Source organism: Somniosus microcephalus, chromosome 12 (assembly GCF_052327205.1).
Source record: "Somniosus microcephalus isolate GS21.2 chromosome 12, FLI_Smic_1.0, whole genome shotgun sequence".
NCBI lineage: Eukaryota > Metazoa > Chordata > Chondrichthyes > Squaliformes > Somniosidae > Somniosus > Somniosus microcephalus.
The window spans coordinates 195,049,418-195,071,691 of NC_140998.1; the positions used below are offsets into that span (position 1 = coordinate 195,049,418).

General features: G+C 47.9%; 1 protein-coding gene across 1 annotated transcript in view; it reads left to right on the plus strand.

Annotated features, from left to right (window-relative positions):
* Positions 1-4,336: 4,336 nt before the first annotated feature.
* The window catches only part of LOC147109843 (histone-lysine N-methyltransferase PRDM9-like), a 43,474-nt gene continuing 25,536 nt past the window's right edge, over positions 4,337-22,274 (plus strand). Inside the window, exons 1-7 of the mRNA XM_086002398.1 lie at positions 4,337-4,408; positions 5,868-5,987; positions 7,275-7,343; positions 9,337-9,514; positions 10,240-10,377; positions 11,446-11,717; positions 17,398-17,465. Coding sequence (XP_085858524.1) covers positions 4,337-4,408; positions 5,868-5,987; positions 7,275-7,343; positions 9,337-9,514; positions 10,240-10,377; positions 11,446-11,717; positions 17,398-17,465 — 917 coding nt within the window. The remainder of the gene's footprint in view (positions 4,409-5,867; positions 5,988-7,274; positions 7,344-9,336; positions 9,515-10,239; positions 10,378-11,445; positions 11,718-17,397; positions 17,466-22,274) is intronic.

Consider the following 22,274-nt stretch of genomic DNA (forward strand, 5'->3'; position numbering starts at 1 on the left):
CACCCCTCACTGTAACACTGATATACCCCATACCCCTCACTGTCACACTGATATACCCCACACCACTCACTTTAGCACACTCATATACCCCACACCCCTCACTGTAACACTGATATACCCACACCCCTCACTGTAACACTGATCTACCCCACACCCCTCACTGTAACACTGATATACCCCACACCCGTCACTGTAACACTGATATACCCCACACCCCTCACTGTAACACTCCGATATTCCCCACACCCCTCACTGTAACACTGATCTACCCCACACCCCTCACTGTAACACTGATATACCCCACACCCCTCACTGTAACACTGATATAGCCGACACCCCTCACTGTAACACTGTGATATACCTCAGACCCCTCATTCTAACACTGATATACCCCACGCCCCTCACTGTAACACCGATATACCCCACACCCCTCACTGTAACACTGATATACCCCACACCCCTCACTGTCACACTCCGATATACCCCACACCCTCACTGTAACACTCCGATATACCCCACACCCCTCACTGTAACACTGATATACCCCACACCCCTCACTGCAACACTCCGATATACCCCACACCCCTCACTGTTACACTGATATACCCCACACCCCTCACTGTAACACTGATATACCCCACACCCCTCACTTTAATACTCCGATATACCCCACACCCCTCACTGTAACACTGATGTACCCCACACCCATCACTGTAACACTGATATACCTCACACCCCTCACTGTAACACTGATATACCCCACACCCCTCACTGTAACACTGATATACCCCACACCCCTCACTATAACACTCCGATATACCCCAAACCCCTCACTGTAACACTCCGATATACCCACACCCCTCACTGTAACACACTGATATACCCCACAGCCCTCACAGTAACACTATGATCCAGTGGGGAAGTGAGCTGCTGGTTTAATGGGGCAGTGAGTTGCTGGTTTAGTGGGGCAGTGAGCTGCAGGTTTAGTGGGGCAGTGAGCTGCTGGTTATCATTCATTGTGCTTGCCCAATAATCTCTATTAGTTTGTTCTTTACACTCCCACACAGGAGTGTTGATTACCTGCTTCTGTAACCTTCAAACCCTCACAGCTTCCAATGTCCTTTACAAAAGGGACTGATTCTCTGGCCACTCTCCCCAGCAGTCCTCCAGACACACTGCTGGCATTAAATTCAATCTTCACACTCATCCATGTTCAGCAGCAGATGTGTGTCTATCTGGAGTGTGTTTTAACCTAACTTAATCCCTAATTATTCTATCTTAACATCGAAATAATTCTATGTCAACCAGTGTATTCTATTTCATAATCTATCCATACCAATACTTACAAGAACTTTTATAAGGTTTGCTTTCAGAGCGAATTCGCTGGTATTTCAACAGACTGAATGACCTTGTGAATCCCTTCGCACATGGAGCAGGTGAACGGATTTGCTCCAGTCTGAACATGCTGGTGTTCAATGAGGTGGGATGACTGAATCTCTTCCCACAGTGAAAGCAACTGAACGGTCGCTCATCAGTGTGAACTCACTGGTGTTTCAGCAGGATGGATGACCGGCTGAATCCCATCCCACATACGGAGCAGGTGAACAGTCTCTCCCCAGTGTGTCTGCGTTGATGAATTTGCATCTCAGATGGATAATTGAATCCCTTCTATCAGTCCCCACATTCCCACAGTTTCTCCATGGTCCATCTGTCTCTCCTGGTTGGACGATCGGTTGAAGCCTCGTCCACACACAGAACACACGTACGGTTTCTTCCCGCTGTGAATGGTGTGAAGGTTTTTCAGGCTGTGTAGCTGGTTAAAGCTCTTTAAACAGTCTGTGCAGTGGAACATTCTCACTCAAGTGTGAATGGGTCTCAGTGCTTTCCCAGTCACAATAATGTTTAAAATCCTTTCCCGCACACAAGAACAGGGAAAGATTTCTCCTTCCGCATTCAAAGGCCGATGATATTCAGGTCCTGATGAATCGAGTGACTGTCAGAACTTGGCATGATGTTTGGTTTGAGTTTCTTGTCTGCAAATCCTCCCCTTCTAATACCCTGAAAAAGGAGATGACAAAAGTCATCACTGTAAGTACAGGACAGAAATTCAGAACAGAAAATTCTAGTTCGTATGGAACAATCTTTCCTCTCGTGTTTCCCCCAAAAGCTGTACATTCCTGTCCCACACACACACTCCCTCTCCTGAAATCCTTACACATTGCACCATATCATTGCCCCTCTCCCACTCTCTAACTCCCTCTGCTTTCCAGTTCTACAGCCCCTGTGTGCGAGGAGTGTGATAGAATACTCTCCACTTGCCTTGATGAGTACAGCTCCAACAACACTCAAGAAGCTCGACACCATCCAGGACAAAGTAGCCCGTTTCATTCACAACCCATCCACCACCTTAAACATTCACTCCCTCCACCACCGGCATACCGTGACTGCAGTGTGTACCATCTACAAGATGCACTGCAGCAACTCACCAAGGCTCCTTCGGCAGCACCTCCCAAACCGGCGACCTCTCCCACCTAGCAGGACAAGGGTAGCAGGAGCATGGGAACACCCCCACCTCCAAAGGCAAAGGCAGGTATATGGAGTTAGGTCACAGATCAGCCATTATCTCATTAAATGCCAGAACAGGCTCGAGGGGCTAACTGGCCTACTCCTGTTCCATTTCTATGGTGTTGCTCAAAGTAAATCAGAGTTTTTTAACAACAGGAATAGTATGCCATGTAGTATATCAGAGACACCAACTTAGTGAATAAATAAGTCAAAGAGTGATTTCATTACATGGTCTTCTGGGATTTTTACCAGTACTTTGGGGATTGAATTTGCAGTTTTCCATGAAAAACTATAAAACAGTGTTCTTTATTATATGTACCTTTACCTATGCTCTCAATTTTTACTATTTTTTAAAGTCCAGGATACACGGCAAGATAGTAGTCGGTACCTAATTGATTAGCAGCACTGGTAAGGGGGAGGTCCTGGGTTTTAGTAATATAGGGACAAGCAACCTGGATTTTGTAGTGTGGAGTGGATGAGCCTGGGATTTGATGGCACTAGGTTGGGGTCAGTGTTGCCAGATTTGGCAAGACAATTAGGTTAGGTTTTTTCTTGCTGTGTGGGGAAAAATGGCTTTGGGCAGGTGCCTAATTTTTGGGCTAGTTTGTTAACCAAAAGTGTCATTTCTTTGCAGGTCTCACTTAAATGTGCTGCTGCTAAACTCACAATAGGAACGTTGAAGCCCATCTGCACGTCGCACAAGTGCACCCCGTTGCTATGGGGACTGGTTGGCCCATACACAAGCGCATAAACTTGGCAACGGTGCAAGGCGGGGTGGGGAGAAGTCTCAGATCACGATAGTTTAAGTGGGGAGAAGTCTCAGATCACGATAGTTTAAGCAATTGATGCCTGTTTTGATTTTGGCTTGAGTGGCGTGCTTAAGCTTTGCATTTAGCGGCGCGGGGACAAGTCCCGCCTTCCTTCACCAAGATTGCGGCCGGTTGCCAGGGTAACCCGGGCCTGTCACCGGGGAGAAATCCTTCAGCAAGGTGGCGGACAGTCGCCCCGCTCACCCGGGGGGCCGGGCTGGGCCTGGCGCTGCGACGCAAACACGAGGCCCCGCGGGGTCTTATTCCCGCCCTTTGTCTTTGGGCCTTGGTTCAAAGGGCGTGCGCTCGGCCTCCCTGGGCGCGTGAGGTGGGCTGTCTCCTCACGCCGGTGCTCGCGCCCTGCTCAACCCTCAGCCGCAGCGCTCTTATTGGCCGCAGCGCCGCCCACGTGTCGCCCTTCTGTTGGCCCCGCCCCCGGGGGAGGCGGGGCTATAAATAGAGGCGGCGTCGCCGGGCAACGGGGAGAAAGCGGGAGGCTGCAGGAGGGGGAGGAGATGTGTGGCTGGGCGGGCCTTTCACAGGTCGGGCGGGGAAAACACATTCTCACTCATTGCACACTGTACAGCAAATGCTGAGGGATTACAGCTAAAAAAAATCCGGTCACAAATAATTTCTGACGACAAAAGGAACTAAAATATCCTGAGGAAAAAGCAGGAGCTGGCAGGTTACTGTTAGTCAGAAAGAGACTCAGGTCGTGTTAGTCTGAGGGAAAGTCAGAAGAAAAGACTGCTTCAGATATTAGTGCCACATAAACTAAACACTGCTGCTGACAGGAAAGTCTTTCACTCAGATTCGACTTCATTTTAGCCCCGTGAGGTGACAGAAAAAAGGAAGGAATTATCGACCCGGGGGCAAAACCATTAAACAGACTGAGGGATCGACAAGGGCACAAAAATCCGAGGGAAAAGTTGAGTAAATAAGGTGGCCAACCTCAGGAAGGGATGGGCAAAACTCAGAGTGACAGGGAAGATACTGAAGAGGGCAAGGCCATGTCTGAGAAGAGCAAATCGGAGGTGAGATGAGGGCAGATTTCAAATGGAAACCAGAAAGAAAATGCTGGAGAAATGTATTGTTTGCAACTTGAGATGGGGAAGATTCAGCTGCTCAGTCCCAAAAGATACCAATCACATTAATACTGTCAGTAGGGAGTGGCTGAGTTCCCCAGTGTTTAGATTGGATCACTAACATTAATATTGATCAGGGTGACCATTTGGCCCATCGAAGTTATCCTTCCAGTAGAAACTTAAGATTCCCTTATCACAATATCTAACTGCTTAAATTAATTCATTTTAGTGTTTTTGCCTCTACTACCCTCCCCAGGTGACCATTTCAGGTACTGATAATTCTTTCTGTGACCTGAGTTCTGAACTCTTTTACCAGGTTTATCCTAGTCTTGTTACAATTTACCTGAAAGTACTGCTGTGGATTTGCCTTTTCTATTCCATTTAGTACCTTAGGTCTGATCAGAGACTGAGCAAATCTCCCAAAACATGAGGAGTGATCTGATCAAGGTGTTTAAAAGGAAGGTCCACCACCAGCTTCTCAATGCAACTGGGGACGGGCATTAAAGATGGTCTTGTTAGCACTGACCACATCCTGAGTAAAAATAAAAAAGGGAATTGACAAGATAGCTGATTTCCAAGCGTTATTTTTCCAATCGGCAAATCTGTAATAAAGGGACATCTATTTAAAATTAAAACTAAGCTTTTGAAAAGTTAATCCAGGAGAAAATTATTAATAGAAAATACTGTGGGAATGTGGAGTGCACTACAACAGGAGGCCATTGATGCAGAATTTATTCAGGTATTTAAAAGGGGATAGATACTTGGGTTGTATGGATATTAATTGAATGGAGAATTATGGGGAAAATTAGGTTAAAAGAGTAGATCTACCATAGTTAACAACATGGTGAAGCTTGCTGAATGGTCTTTTGCTGTGTACCTTGAAGTAACCAGACTGATCTCAACTATGACGTTTGGGTGAGTGTGGATAATGTCACACTGAGGGGGAGGAATCGGAGGCTTTCACTATGGGTGTCCTTGAACAACTGGCTCAAAAACAGCAGTACCAAAAAACCTGCTGTAAGGTTTTTGTGTACAATTGGCTATGGAATGTTGCATGTGAGCTTAAAGAAGGTGAGGAAGAATAATTTAGAAAAGGGGATGGTGTGTGGGAGCATTTTTAGCCATTTTGTTTTGCCTTTCCATACATCCTCTGGAGCATGGTAGCCTCAACACTGATTGTAGAAGGTCTTGAGACAACTTTCCTTCAAGACATTTCAACATCATGCTGCCACGATATTGATGGCTTCCAATAAAGGCTGGCTGTGCCGGCCCATTCAAGTGGTGTGGAGGATATTCTTTTAAAGATTGGCAGATCTGACAGGGTAGCTAATCTTACAATAGTAGTTTGTGAAAATTACAGATAAAATGCCTAGATGTATCAGAAATTACATTCATTTTATGTCTCCAGATTCTAGAGAAGCTGAAAGACATTGCCGTTTATCTTTCCAAAGATGATTGGGCAGAGCTAAGTGAATGGGTCGACATCCGTTATAAGAAAGTGCAGCAGAATTATGAAACCATGCTTGCAGTATGTTTTACAAGATAAATTATTTTCTTGCTTTCAACATTTCTCTCTTCCTCTCCTGAACACTCTGATTCGTACTGCCATACAATTCTTCCAATATTACTCCCAAGTGGATATTCTCCTCATATGTGGTTAGACATTTTGGGTGGGATTTTCCATCTCACAACTGCTGGCACACATTAGGAACACATATCAGGAAATGCAGCGCCGCCAACCTGTGATTCACTGAATATTAATTTACTTGCTTTGAAAAAATCCTGTCTGTATGTAGGCTTGTGATATGGGGGACTGCGCAGCTGATCCTGATCTCACCTCACTATCAGAACACCTCCTGTTGTACCTGTGTGGCTTTTCCCCCACTTTTTGTACAAAACTACTAAATGATTGTCATTAAAACTAAATGAAAAATAAAAACAGTAAATATTGGAATAAGGGAGGAAAGCTCTACATCTCAGATGCCATCAAGGACCTTCCTTTCCCTCGGTACTGAGAGTGACCGTCAGCTATCACAAATGTAAATCTCCTTCCTTTGGACTCTCCAATGGGTCCAATAGGGGTCAGTGGCATAAAAATCTGGGAGAACAAGGCTCTTAGAGGGCATGGGTCTGAGTGCTGTACTCCCAGCTCCCCAACATAACAAAGAAGCTCCTTTTCGTCTGATCAGTCTGGGCTGGATTTACATCCAGATGCCATTGATGAAAGGAAAGCCTCTGTGCTGCTCTTACCTGATATTATTCTAAAATGGTTCGATTCAACAGATGCCTTACGTTAGTAAGTTAAGTCAAATTAAATACAGGCAATTATCAACTGTAGATGATTGGAATATTTTAATTTTCACAGGATTGAATGTACCAGATCCAGCGTTCATATCAAGACCTAGCAGTGGGCACCAACCCCGTGTGTATGTTTCTAGTGACTCGGATGAGGAGTGGACGCCTAAACTTCTTGTGAAAAACCCACCAAGTAAATTGAATGTGTTTTCTTTGGTAAAGTATTAAATGTGCTTTTTTAACACCCTGAATATAACCAGTTTGTCCAGCAACTAGTACATATTTTTTGTCAGCAGGCAGTTAGTTTGAAGTTTTGGAGAGCTGGAAATATAAGTAAATTGTCTGATCACATTTTCCCTTATACATGTGTAATTTTTCTTTACTTTTTATCTGCATAATATGTTGATTCTTTTTTGGGCCTGAATAAACAAGATATTTTTAGAATCTTCATGCTGTTAACATAAATAAACTGAAATCTGAGATTATCTCAATCACACTGATGTCTTTCTTTTTTTAAGAGTTCAGATTCTTTAAGCCTCTCTTTAACAATGAAGATACGAAGAAGACTAAGAACGAGAATACCAGAAAGGTAATTCAAAGTGAACAGAAATTCTTATCAGACTAATATGTCAAAATTCAAACAATCTGCTAGATAATCACGGCAGGCCTGTCAGCATCTAAAGGATATACCGATACAAGTTCCCACCCAAACATTAACCAGTCTTTCTCCTTCAGACACAAATTGAGCTGCTACACACTTCCAGCCTTTTCTGTCTTTATCTCAGATTTATATTAAACAATTTTTCTTTTTCATTCTGCTGCATGAGAGCCCAATTTACAGTCCATGGTGCCGGCAACTTGGTTCTATTTTTATTTATATTTCATACTTGGTTATTTGTCCTTGAAATTCATGGCCTGGAGAGTTGGAAAGGTCTCTTAGTGCTGTTGGTGGATAAATCCTCCACCAGCATCCCAAAATCTGTGAAAATCAGCAACTTGAAATAACTGCAAATTAATCGGAACATGGACGTCAATTTGATATGTTGCCCATGAGGCTCCATAATATGGATCTATCTCGTTCATGAAGACAAAACTCCTTGGTCACTGCTGCTGTACTAACATTTCAAGGTTCCTCTTCCTGTCGTTGTAATCAAGAATTGCAATTCTCATGTTAGGAACTAGATTTGAGGGGCAAAATGTCCAGTGACGCAGGCAGCCCTTAATTTTGGTGACAAGCATGGCAGAAAGTTTAAAGAAAATTGTATCTGCTTCTAGATCCTCCATTGATTTCCTCTCGTGGGCTCTTGTCTCTGACTAACCTTCTGTAGCTATGATGCTTCATGAACGAGCAATTAGCTTTTACTTCAAGAAGAATGTTCTGTGTGCAAAGTGGTTTGAATCTAAAATACTTTTCTCCATGTGTGGTACGACATGCCCAGAAAAATTCAATTTTGATTCTTGCTCTGTGCTGAGATTTGGCAATGGGGCAACTCCACTGGGCCTCAGAGTTCCCAGAAATAAAATTAGCCAGGGTCCCTGCTCTTGATTGCTGTGTTTTGAGCTCTGCTGAAAAAGTACATGTGTGTAGAGTTAGAGGAGACCATCATCAAGCTGTGCTTTGGTGCCTCCTGAATCTTGAGTTGCCTGCCAATACTTGCTATCCAGACACATGGACAAGGCACAGGAGAACAATTAGTACCTTTAGAACTGTAATACAATTGCTTCAGGAGAGCAAGGAGAAAACGATGAAGGCAAGTATCATAGCTGATAGGTACTTATTCATACAGTTAATACCTTATCTCTCATTTTTTTGTATTCTAAATTTCTGTGTGCAGCCTTCAGAAACACAGCTGGTGGAATGGATGTGCTAAAGTTAGGAAAGATAATTCCATGTTCCACAGAATGAAGATCATTGTTTCCAGCTGCTTGTTTACATCAGCTGAAATTCAATGTTAGTGTTTAGGCACTGTCAAATATTACCTCTCTTTTAGGGATTGTGTGTGGTGTGGGAAGACCAGAGGTGAAGGAGTGAAAATATGTGTCGAATCTCCTCCTCTCCCATTTTCCTGAAGGCACTGATTCATGAGTAGATATGTTTCCTTAGTCTGTCCAGACTTAATGGGCAGCCCTGTTGGTATTTGCTAAATAGCTGTTCTTCATGCGTTAGGCTCTCATTGTTGGAGAAGGTCAATCCTGTTTTCATATACACGCACACAGACCTTTCCAGAAGTGATGATTAGTTAGCAATCATTGGGAATCCTGGCTAATTTTATTCCCTCCCTTGCAAAAGGGTGCTGAGGTTAATTTAATAGGTTTACTACATTTGCTGAGATCAGTATCAGTACAGTACAGTATCAAACAAGGGAACTATCTGATATGTGTGACTCAGCACTACACTGGGGAGCAACTGCATTTCCCAAGTTGGGTAATTGGGAAGCTCCGTTTATTAAATATCCTACAATAACTAATGGAGAGGAACAATAGACAACTGCTTTGACTTGTAATACAGGGAGTCCTGAGGCAGCTATTGTCTACTTCAGGTGCTGTGAGGTACATTTTCACTCTTACATTCTGCATTTCAGAATCAAAAAACCCCGTCACAGATTGTGTCCCATTTTGAAGTGGCTGAAGATGAAGTTTTCCGAGGCATCACTGAGGAAACTGCTTCAGCTAAGGAAGAGACTGTTTCAGTTCAAAAGATCAGAATAGAAACGAGCACCTTGGTTTGTGAAAGTGAAGCTCGTAGTGAATCCAATAAAGGTATTTGTCCTGGAATAAAGGATTTCAGTAAAGTATTTCTATTTTGAATAATTGAGGGTATTTTAATGAGCAAGAGATGCTCTATGTTGATAATGCCACCACACCAGTAGTCATTCAAATCAGATTAACGCAATATCTTGCTGATTTATGTAAATAATAAAGAAAGAAAGACTTGCATTTATATAGCACCTTTCACGACCACTGGACGTCTCAAAGTGCTTTACAGCCAATGAAGTCTTTTTTGAAGTGTAGTCACTGTTGTAATGTAGGAAATGCGGCAGCCAATTTGCGTACAGCATACTCCCACAAATAGCAATGTGATAATGACCTGATAATCTGTTTTTTTATGTTGATTGAGGGATAAATATTGGTCAGGGACACCGGGGATAGCACCCCTGCTCTTCTTCGAAATAGTGCCATGGGACCTTTTATGTCCACCTGAGAGAGCAGACGAGGCCTCGGATTAACGTCTCATCTGAAAGACGGCACCTCCGACAGTGCGGCACTGCCTCAGCACTGCACTGGAGTGTCTGCCTTGATTTCTGTGCTCAAGTCCCTGATGTGGTACTTGAACCCACAACCTTGTGACTCAGAGGTGAGAGTGCTACCCACGGAGCCACATATCTTCAGCATCTCCTGTTCAACTAAAAACAAGCTTGACATACAAGAATATTAAAACTAATTGGTTCAATTTTTGATCCTGATTTTCTGGATTTATTCCACAGTTGTCTGTACTGGAAAGATCTTGGGGTCAGCAAATGAGGAAACCACCAAAGAGACTGAAAGCAGAAGATACTGTTTGAGAAACAGAGAGAGAAAAGTTTACACTGAAGAAAGGGAACTTTGTGACGATGATTACCTGTGTATGTGCAAAGCAACCTATCCATTTCCTCAGGGCAGGAATAATTTACTGGGCATTTTGGTGTGATGACACAGGGGCCTTGGTAGGCCAGGGGATTGGTGGAGCAATGCAGCATGTCAGAGTGGTGGGACAGGAGTGCAGGCCTCTGTTTGCCCACAAACAGGCACCGATTTTCCTTTTTCATGAAGGAATAACAATCACAAATATGATCCCCAAACTATTGATAATAATTCTGGAATTCTCTCATGAAATATATGAATTTCAATAACCATAAACTAATGGCCCTGATTACAGGGAATAGCAGCCCCTTGTCTAAGATATTGAAGCATCCTATACCAGCCTACAGCAGGACCTGGACAACATCCAGGCTTGGGCTGATAAGCGGCAGCTAACATTCAAACTTATGAATGGCGCAATGACCATCTCCAAAGAATTGATGATGCAGCCAGAATTAAGTTGCGTGTCAACATGGTTTGAAAAGAGGTGTGGGGCTAAGATGATGGCATAACTGAAAGGGCAAATTTGAGAAGTGGCACTTTCCCCTAGCGTGATTTGCCTGATGGTTTAGAGGGACTTTTGTTACTGGATATGCAGGTTGAAACACATTCAAAGAATGAGGAAGCTATAACCTATAGGAAGTAATTCAGCCTCCTTGTGCAAAATTCTCTTCCTGCCCACTCCTAATCTTATCTGGTGTGGCACAGCTTGGAGATACTGTTGACAGTTTTTGCAATGCTGTTGTTAATTGTGGTCAGTACTGCCTTCTTGGAGTCAAGAACCGAACATGTCGCCCAGAACAAGCCCTTGTATACAACAGAGTGGGGGAAGATCTGACTGGCACTGGGTGTAATTTTCATAGAGAGAAGATGCCCCAAGTGTTTTTCCCAGCTGATAGTTCACAGAAATATCATACTTGTGTGTGCAGACTGAATTGCAATCAAACAATGAGGAAGATCAAATCTACGATAGGTAATCTATCCTTTCTCAGTACTAACCCCCTTCACCTTCATGAACACTGAATAATGAATTGAAATCCTGATCCATCTTTAATTTGTATTTTATGTGTTAGTTTGTGAAGATTGCGAGACATTTTTTATTGAAGAATGCCCTGTGCATGGTCCTCCAGTGTTCATAAAAGACACGGTGGTCGAATTCAGTCAGCCAGACAGAGCACGTTTAACCCTTCCGGAGGGTCTCAGCATAGCGACTTCAAAAATTCGAAAAGCTGGTCTTGGTGTATGGAATGAAGGGCAGGTTATTCCCAAAGGCGTTCACTTTGGACCCTATGAAGGAGTAGTATCAAATGAAGAAGCAGAGGCTGTCAGTGGGTATTCATGGGTGGTAAGTGACTACTGTCGTTATCAAGTTCCTTATTTTATAAAAAAAATTCAGGACTTATTTGAATTTATTTTCTATAAATTATCCAAGGTTCCCATTCTTAGTTGCTACTCAGAGTCCTATTGGTAAGTGGACAGCGAGTGAAGACAGAATTAGTCTTTGCTGTGAGGCCTCTTGTGTTCAACTAGCCTGTCAACACATGGAAATGTTCACAAATGAAGAATGGATTACTGGGTGTGTTTATTGTCGGGCTGGGAGCAGCCACGGAAATACCCGAACATGACTCACCACCATCAGGAAGTGAGAAAGCAAACATGCTTCTATCTGACTGAAACTCACCAAACACCACCACAGAGGAAACAATTGCAATTCACCCCACTGAGACCAAAGGTGTATCAAAGTTCACAGCACCTTCCCCACAGCTGATAGTGTCAGTGCTGAGAGAAAAATCACACTCTCCACACAGACAAAGATCCTCTCATGGCACTGAGGCAAAGTCAGACTCCCAACTATTTATAAAAACTCTGCCACCCGCCCCGCCTCCAGCTGAGGCAGCATTCTCACACTCGGAAACAAAATCCCTCACTAGAATTCCTCCTGCCGCCCGCCAGCTGAGCAATTATTGAATTCCGTGGCTGCGAATTTCGAAGTTTTAGCGCTCGCCGTTAAGGCCGGTTTTGCTTAAAAATGGTGGTCGCCTCGCTTTTGGCGGGTCCTACGATGGCCGCCATTTTGGGAGGTCGGCACTGCTGCCGATGCCTGCGCGCACTCCAGATATTAAGATGAGGCAGATCATGACGTCAATAAGTGTGGAATGCTGGTTTGACAGAATATCTGCCATTTTTGACATTGCCGCTCCATTTGACGCCCTCTCCCAATCGCGACCAACTGACTATATGTTCAGCAGCAGGAAGGACCTCCCAGCACCGCTATTTAAAGGTATCATCAACAACATACAGCTGACTTGCTTTTTGATCTGTCCTGGCTCTGTCACAGTTTGTGTGACTGTTTGGAGCTTTCTACAGTTATTTAATGTTGCTGAGGTGACAGAAATCCTTGCTACTCGTTTAAAGGCTTCTGTTCACACTTGCTCCCAGTCATGGGGTCTCTACTTGCAGTCCTCCTCGCACTCGAGTATGACAGAGATGGAGTGGAGGCAGCAAAGACGAAGACAAGTTGCTCACAGAGGGAGGACGAGGAGGGGCAGGAGGTCTTGCCCAACCAGGGTCTTCCAAGAGCACTTCTACCTGTGCTTATGCCAGGGGCAGTGTATTAGGAGGCTCCGATTCACCAAGGAGGCAGTCACAGAACTCTGCCACCTCCTGCAGCCTCAGAGCAGAGTGGCTCTCCCAGTGGCCCTGAAGTCACCGTGGCCCTGAGTTTTTTCACCAGTCTGGACCGGGAGATATAATTAACATCTCCCAGTTTGCTGGGTCATTGACCTGAAACATTAACTCTGTTTCTTTACAGATGCTGCTTGACCTGCTGAGATATGAGACTCCCAAAACAAGTGCTCTATTCGGAGCTCCGACATGGCAAGAGAGCCCCAGGTGGGCAGAGGAAACTCTTCAAGGACACCCTCAAAGCCTCCTTGAAAAAGTGCAACATCACCACCAACACATGGGAATTCCTGGCCCAAGACCGCACAAAATGGAGGAGAAGCATCCGGGAAGGCACCGAATACCTGGAGCAAGCAGAAGCCAAGTGCAAGGAGCGCATGTCAACCCAAGCACCCCACCCACCCACCCCTTCAACCACCGTCTGCCCCACCTGTGACAGAGACTGTAGGTCCCGCATTGGACTCATTGGTCACCTGAGAATTCATGTTTAATGTGGAAGCAAATCATCCTCGAATCCTAGGGACTGCCTAAGAAGAAGAAGAATTTCCAGGATTTTCTGTTTTTATCCCAGTTTGCTGTCCATCGCTGCAACCAGGAGGTCAAAGAGGCTCCCTATTCCAGGAGAAGGGACTTCATTGTCTTCTCTCTGAACAGAGAGAAGTAGGAGGAGCACGCATGCGGCTTTGCCAGGCTGGAGGGCTTCCTCATGGTGCAGTGTGCCATCGACTGCACACATGTGGCTTTGCGGGCACCGCATACCAATCCTGAGATGTTCCGTAACTGCACAGGCTACCACTCACTTAATGTGCACTTCTTGTGCGACCACGCCCGGTGCATCATGATGGTGAATGCCCGGTATCCTGGCAGCAGTCATGATGCCTTCAACCTGCACCAGTCCGGTGTGCCAGCAGTCTTTGAACCACCACGTCAAACCCAAGGGTGGCTGCTTGGAAACAAGAGCTATCCACTCTGCCCCTGGCTGATGAGTTCCCTCCACAACCTCACCACTTGTCTCCAGTACTGATATAATGACTGCCATGAGGAGTCTCATCGAGCAGACCATTGAGGTTCTCAAGCAACAGTTCCGCTGCCTTGACCACTCAGGAGGAGCCCTCCAGTACAGGCTGGAGCGGGTTTCCCATTTTGTGGTGGTCTGCTGCATGTTCCACAACTTGGCCACATGAGGGCACAGCCCATGGCACCACGGGTCCCTCAAGCCTGTCCCAAAACAATTGTGATACCTTGTGTATCACAATATATACACTCCATCCCACCCAAAACCATAAAATACCAAGGCCAATTTGGGAAAGAAATATCTGGGAAATTCCTTTCTGACCTAACTAGGCAATCGAAACTAGTCCAGGAGATCACTCTTGTCCTGAATTCCCTGCCGTATCTACCTTCTGTAAGAGGTGATCTCTGCCCCAGCCAAAAACAGATCCAGCTCTCGCTTGAAAGAACTCTGTGAGTCCGTGTCCACTACACAAGACGGCAGCCTGTTCCTGAGGTCCACTATTCTATGGGAAAAGAACCTCGTCCTGACATCTAACCTAGATCTACACTTGTACAACTTAAATTTGTGACCCCTAGTCCTTCTTAACCTATTTAATTGAAACAAACTATCAGCTGGAACACAATCATTCCCTTCATCATCTTCTGAACCTCAATCTAATCCCCCTTAAGTCTATGCTTTCCTAAAGTGTAGAGTCCCAAAGCTTTTAGCCTATCTTGATAACAAAGATGCTATCCTGATAAATAAGAAAGGAGGAGGAGGAGGAAGTGAGCAGGCAGGCAGCACATCCCCGATCCAGATGGGCTGTCCATGAGCACCTCAACAGACTCTGGTTGCAGTGAGTGAAACCCCAGATCCCCGTTGCTCACCACTTCCCCATCTTACCATACCTCTGTCACAGAACATCATAGCGATAGTGGGCTGTGAGATGAAGGATTAGGTATAAGCATACCGTCATCATCTGCAATGTTTTTCGCTTCCCCACTCACCACAGACTCTGTCACTGCCCCAACAATTATTGCGAGCACTACTTCCTTCAAGTCCATGTGGTTCTCAAATCTGACTTACCCTTCTTACTTCTTAGGCAGTCCCTGGGAACCAAGGATGACTTGCTTCTACATTAAACATGAGTTCTCAGGTGACTGATGAGTCCACTGCAGGACCTATAGTCCCTGTCACAGGTGGGGCAGACAGTGCTTGCAGGGGAGGGTGGGTGGGGTGCTTGGGTTGACGTGCACTCCTTGCATTGCTTGTGCTTGGCTGCCGCTTGCTCCCAGCGAAGAGACTTGTAAGTGTTCTGCGCCTTCCTGGATGCTTCTCCTCCATTTTGTGCGGTCTTGGGCCAGGGATTCCCAGGTGTCGGTGGGACGTTGCACTTTTTCAAGGAGGCTTTGAGGGTATCCTTGAAGCGTTTCCTCTGCCCACCTGGGGCTCTCTTGCCGTGTCAGAGCTCCGAGTAGAGTGCTTGTTTTGGGAGTCTCGTATCGGGCATGTGGACGATGTGACCTGTCCATCGGAGCTGATCGAGCGTGGTCAAAGCTTCGATGCTGGGAATGTTGGCCTGAGCGAGAACACTGATGATGGTGCGCCTATCCTGCCAATGGATTTGCAGGATCTTGCGGAGGCAGCATTGGTGGTACCTCTCCAGTGCTTTGAGGTGCCTGCTGTAAATGGTCCATGTCTCTGAGGCATACCGGAGGGCGGGTATCACTACTGCTCTGTAGACCATGAGCTTGGTGCCGGGTTTGAGGTCCTGGTCTTCAAACACTCTCTTCCTGAGGCGACCGAAGGCTGCACTGGTACACTGAAGGCGGTGCTGGACTTTGTCATTGCTGTTTGCCCTTGTTGACGGTACTGCCACCCGATGACCCTTCACCCATCTGCTGGTGCTCCCGGACATTGTGCGCCAACTTGGCCTGCAAGAGATCAGGAAGTGTCAGTGAGTGTGGTACAATATGTTTGGGTGATGTGCCTGCCATGGTTGAAAAGCTGGCAATTTGTGCAAGGTGTGAGATGTGGGTGTAAGTCTTGCAGCAGTGGTAAGTGTGTGAGGTATGAGTGGTGCTGGCTAGAGATTGTTGATGGGGATGTGGTGCATTGAACAGTGTGTGCGATTCATGGCACAGATAGTGGGATATGGTATTTTAAGATGCATTTACTCACCTTGACCAGTCGTGTGAGGTCACTAAACATTTTGCAGCACTGGATCCAGGTTCTGTGGACAACATTCATCATACTGACAGCTTCAGCAGTCTCCACCCACAGCCTTCTTGTGTCCGCGAGCCTCCTGCCCCCTGTTGGTAGAGGACCTGAGGATGTCATAGAACCTCCAGGACCAAGGCCTCCAGTATCACATCAGAAAATCTCCTTGCCCTTTTTCTTGGCTATTGGGCCATGGTTTTCTCCACAATGACAATGAGCTGTTTGTGCAAAAAAGCACTTCCCCTGTATTAGAGCCTTGAACAAACTTTATTGGCCGCTAGACTCCACCCAATATTGGCCCTCCAAATCAGCACTAAGACAGTTAGCAGCACATTTCAGTGCTACAATCATTATAATGAGCATGCAGCATGAATTTTATGTGCTGCCTGCACTACTTTGAACGGGCGTGGGCACATCGTGCTGTCCGCGCCTGTTTTTGGGCCTTATCTAATTTCTAGGCCTCTGTCTATTGCGTTCTTAGCTTGATTCCCCACTCCTGTTTTTGAGAAATAGAGCCTGTTGGTATTGGATGGCCTTGTAGCTGTTATCATTTTAATCCAATGGCTTTGTACTGGAGCCAAAGTCAACTAAGAATGAGCCTACATTCCAGTCCCTTTTACTTTGTTCACCTTCTGATTAATTTATCCTGTTGCTCTAATTCAGGTATTATCCTATTAAAGCAGCTCCAGGAGATTCCCAGAGCCTGCTGTCATTGTATTTATGAACAAAGGTGAGTCAGGCATCACCTCAACCAACTCTCATCATTCCTAGTTTCAGAATGTATTGAACAGTAGTTGCCAAATCCTGGGCGCTCTGACATTACAGTAATTCAGGGACTTTTTCCGACTTTACAAAGCTTCCTGGAACTGTTCAGCACCATCATACTATTTTTCGAGCTCCTATGCTACATCATTTCAGTCCCAGCCATCGTGTTGAACTGGGCACTCGGATGAAAAGGTATAATCACAGAACACAGGTAAAGGAAGGTCAATTTTTACTCAAAGATGTGGGAGGCGATGTAATGGAATCTTGCAATACGTGTTAAGCCTTATGACAGTCTAACATAAAGATAAAGTTGCTTATAAAATTTTTGTTAATCCAGTCTTTTTATCAAAATGCTTTTCTGCAGATCAGCAAATCCAACAAGGATTTTGAATGCATTGATGCGAAGGATGAATCTACATCAAATTGGATGAGGTGAGGGAAGACTGATACCGTATTGTGAGGATCACAAGTTTGTAATGGATGAAGAAGATCATTCATCCCATTTCATATGATCCATCCTGTAAAATATCCCGCCCAACAACCAGTCAGCCTCTCATTCTGGGTGGCTGTGGCTGGGAAAATGAGAATTTTTTTTCAAATCAGTTCTAGGCGTTAAATTCAGCAGGAACTCCGGGAAACCCATATTTCTGGATCGCTGCATCTCCCCCACCCCTCCGTCAGACACTCACTCCTTAGTAATATTGGGGCCATTATCTTTCGTATCTACACTGAAGTGATTGGTCCCCACTGAGTGTCCTCTCCTGACAGTATGTTTGAAATTGAAATTTGTCCATGACTGGGGGACATGTTCTCTCATTCTAACTCGCGATACTAATATGCTTTACATTCTGTATTCATTTTACAATTTTAACTTATTTTTGGCCACTTAAATATTTGTGTAAGAAGTGAAATTATAAATAAGGGACATGAACCAAGACAAAATGGCTCCGCCGATCTGAGTGTGGCAAGTAATGTCAGCAATCAAACTGTGTACGTGCAGAACAACATGAAGTCCACCAAGGAAGTAACAAAACAAACTCAGCTTCAGACAAAACAAACTCAGCTTAAGGCACAAACTATAATGAAAGTGTATAATTGGACAAGGGAATTGTTGCTAAGGGAACGTGATTGGGTGAAGACATTTGTGTGTAATATTTTGCTTATCCAGCTCATAAAATGTATAAAAGGAGTTTCGCTACCACTGTGACGGCGAGAAGAGGGTTACTAGACTGCGGAGCCTTTAAACTCTTCTCCCGAAGCGCTTCGTATAATAAACTGTCAGGGTTGACTGTCACGGGGGCGTGCTGTCCGGGCGAGGCTGGTTCTGGACCCAAGTGCAGACAGATGAGGCAAGAAGCAGATATGCAGTCTTAAATAACAGTACTTTACTAGAATCACACAGGTAAACAGTTACAAAACAAACGAGCTCAAGACAAGCTACCACATAGGCAAATGGCTAGTCAAGATAGGAACTCAAGGCAAGCTACCGTGAGACAACCGGCTTGTCAAGACTGAGCTCAAGACAAACTACCCCAGGGCAACCGGCTTGTCAAGATAGGAACTCAAGACAAGCTACCATGAGGCAACTGGCTTGTCCAAACTGAGCTCAAGACAAGCTACCACAGGGCAACCAGCTTGTCCAAAACTGAGCACCTAGTCAAGACAGAGCACCTTGTCAAGACTGACTCCCTTGTCAGGACTGAGCACCTTATTAAGACTGAGCAACTTGTCAGCACCTTGTCAAGCCCAAGAACAAAGGGAAGAACCGCAGAACTTAAATACAAGCAAAACATAACACAGATAAACAGTTATAGACATAGGAGCTCAAGACAAGCAACCACTAAGGCAACCGGCTTGTCAAGGCAAGCTACCACATAGGCAACAGGCTTGTCGAGACTGAGCACCTAGTCAAGACAGAGCACCTTGTCAAGACTAACTCCCTTGTCAGGACTGAGCCCAGAGGGAAGAAACCACAGAACTTAAATACCAGCAAAAACAGGTGAAACCAATAAACACGATAAAAGGCAATTAAGCAATAAACAGGAGAAACAAGTAACAATTAACAAAGGGAAACCAACCAGTGAAGGTCACACAAGCTCATTTTGGACCTTGCAGTGAGAGGAGCAGGTTGTGTTTCTGAGCTGCTCCTGCTGCTGCTGTGGGGAGAGAGTGTGTTTGCTCCAACCTCCCCCACCAACTCATCAAACTCATCAGCATCATCAACAGAGGTGCCTGGAGAGGAAGGAGTGGAGGACAGAGGAGGAGGCCAGCATTGGAACGGGAGAGGCCTTTTTCATCACTGCCTCCCAATTCGGCCTCCAGCCCAGGAGAGGGAGAGAGGGAGAGAGGACACGAACAGCTCCACTTGGAAGGAGGGGAGGAGCTGCAATTCCAAACATCTGCAGGTGGGTGTCCTTGTGTATTCCCCCCGAAAGACTTTTGCATTCTAGGCGGGGGGAGGAAAAGAAGACGGTCCGAAAGCCTGGCCTGGGTTGGCTGGAGCCTGCCCAGGTGAAGCTGCTTCCTGCTTCCTGCTCATCGAAAAGACCTGGTGTGGGCTGAACCTGGGCTGTCTCCAGTCTGCCCAGGCGAAGACATCTTCTCCCCCTGCCCGAAGACCACCTTAAAAGACTTTGCTGTTTACCATCGGGGGAGTACACCCTGCCGACACCCACCCACCGCCTATCATCGTCGAGTGGGGACCCTGCCTTTGCGGCCCCCCCCTCCTTCCCACCCCCCTCTCTCTCTCTCTTTGTCCTCTCTCTGCCTCTCCGATAGGCACCTCCCTTCATCTTATTTATTATTTTCCAGTTGAGCAGAGGGAAGAAAGGGTCCCCTCCCAATTCATACCATCAAGGGGAGAGGTGGCCCAGTACATTTACGCTCCCTCTGCTCGGGGAAGATCTTATTATCGTACCGAGGCCATTTTTGACACCTTCGGGCCTGTGACTTTTGGGGTGTGTGTAGCTCCTTTTTGAGATCCACCCCACTATGGCATCTACATCTGCGGCGGCGACGGGGCTGGCGAGAACTTATGCGGCAGTGGCGGCCAAAGCTGCGGCCGCTCCCGCTTCCGCTGCTGCCCCGTCGCCGTTCCGCCTGCTGACCGAAAAACTTGGGGTGAAGAGCTACACCCACCCCAACATGACAATCGAGGCGTGCGTTAAGGCTATGGCCGGGGTTGTCGGCCCTCCGGCCATAGTCGCCGCCTCGAAAATGTACGGGAAGGCTGTCTTTTTCCTGGAGTCCGAGCGGGCGGTGGCCCTGGCCATCGCCCAGGGGCTCACCGTGGGCGGCACCTTTCTGCCGGTGGACCCGCTGGAGGCCACCGCGCAGAGGGTGGTCTTGTCCAATGTCCCGCCCTATATCGCTGGTGAGCTCCTCCTCCCCCACCTACGTCAACTTGGGGAGGTGAGGTCGGGGATTTCCCCGATCCCGCTCGGGCTCCGGGAAAGCAGCCTTCGCCATGTCTTCTCCTTCCGGCGCCAGGCTTTTGTCCAGCTGGCGCGGGAGGGGGAGACGGACGGGGCTTTCACAGTCCTCCACGGGGGGACCCCGTACCGTGTCTTCTGGACAACGGACGGCGTGCGGTGCCACGCCTGTAGGGAGGTAGGGCACGTGCGCAAAAACTGCCCCGCCTCCAAGGCCGCCAAGTCATCTGGCGTGGCCAAGGCTGGCGCCGCCGCCGCTCCCCCTTCCGGGTCTAGCCGCGCCCCCGCTCAATCCAATGCTACCGGGGCGCGGTCGTCGTCGGAGGTCGATGCCATCCTGGCCTCCGGCGGGGGGGAGGAGGGAGGTCCGGTCAGAAAGAAGGCGCGGGACAAGACACGAAACCGTAGGGTGGGTCCCCCCGCGGAGGGCGTCCCCCATGACATGGAGCCCCTGACGCCAGAGAGCGTCGCCGCGATAATCGCGGAGTGCGGAGGGGGGGTGCCCTCGTGGCCGAGCCTGTGGCCGCGACCGCCGAGGTGGTAATGCCAGAACCTGCGGCCGGGCTCGGGCCCGGGGGACCCAAAGAACTCGCTCCACCAGAAGGAGCAGGGGAGGCCCCTGAAGAAATGGAGGCCTCCCTTTACCCCTCCGCGCTGAAAAGAAGGCGCGACCCCCTGGATGAGGAGGAGGACCGGGAGGAGGAAGGTCCCTCCGGTCAGGGGGAGTCGTCGCCCGCCGCGGGCACTGCGCCCCACCCCACCGCTAACACCATTACGGGTGAACGGCAGGGGTCGCCTGTCCCTGGGGAGGCTGAGGCAGAAGCGTCTGCCCAGCTCGTGCCTCCCGGGGATGGGGACGAGACCCTGCCCGTGGGGGGGGTCGCGGAACAACCTGCGGCGGGATTCGATCCATTGCTGGTGGCATTGCCCCTCGACGGGTCGAGCGGCCAGGGGACGGGGCCGGGCGAGTCATCCGATGATGAGCTCGCCCAGAGCGGCCCGGACCTTTCCCAGGTGCTGCTCGACTTCGTCGAGGTTTGTGAAAAAATCACCCCGTCTGCTGGGTCGGAGGCCGGTGGCGTGGCGGAGGGGGGCCCTCTGTCTGTGTCTCCGGCGCCGGGCGACTTGGAGGTGATCGGATGCACGTGTTCTCCCGTCTCTCCGGTCTCTCTGGTCGTTCCGGCGCCTGGGGCGGAGGGGGTCTCCGGACCGCCGCCGCCTTCTGGCCCGGCCCCCCTAGAGGAGCCCGGGGGGGAATCCTCCGCTACCGATCCTGGGGGTGGGATCCGGGCGGAGGCGGGGCCGGCTGTCGCGGCCGGGCCGCCCGATGCGCACTGCGTGGTGGACGGTTCGGCCGCCAGTGTCGACCCCCCGGAGGACGGGGACTCGGTGGTGGGGGCGGAGGTAGATTTAGAATCCATCGCCGATGAGGCGATGGATGACCTCGCGCCACTCGCCAGGACCCCCCTCGCTCTTATTCCCATCAGGGAGCTCCGGGAATTTGTGGCCACGAGCCAGGGTCGCCGCAGGACCGAGCTGGCCCTCAACAGATGGTCGGGGCTGGCGCTGCTCATCGGGTCGGCCCGCGTCGCCTATAAGACCATGGGTGCGGACGCGGGCGTGAGCCCGTCCGAGCTGCGTCGGTTCCGAGCATTCTTCACCGGGCTGCTAAGGGAGTGGCAGTCGGTTAGCGGCCGCCCTCCCTTCCCCCGTTAGGTTTAAGTAGGGGTTGGTTGTGCTTCTGAAATGAAGATAACCATAGCCAGCCTCAACGTCAACGGCAGCAGGGAAGCTAGCCGCAGATTTAATA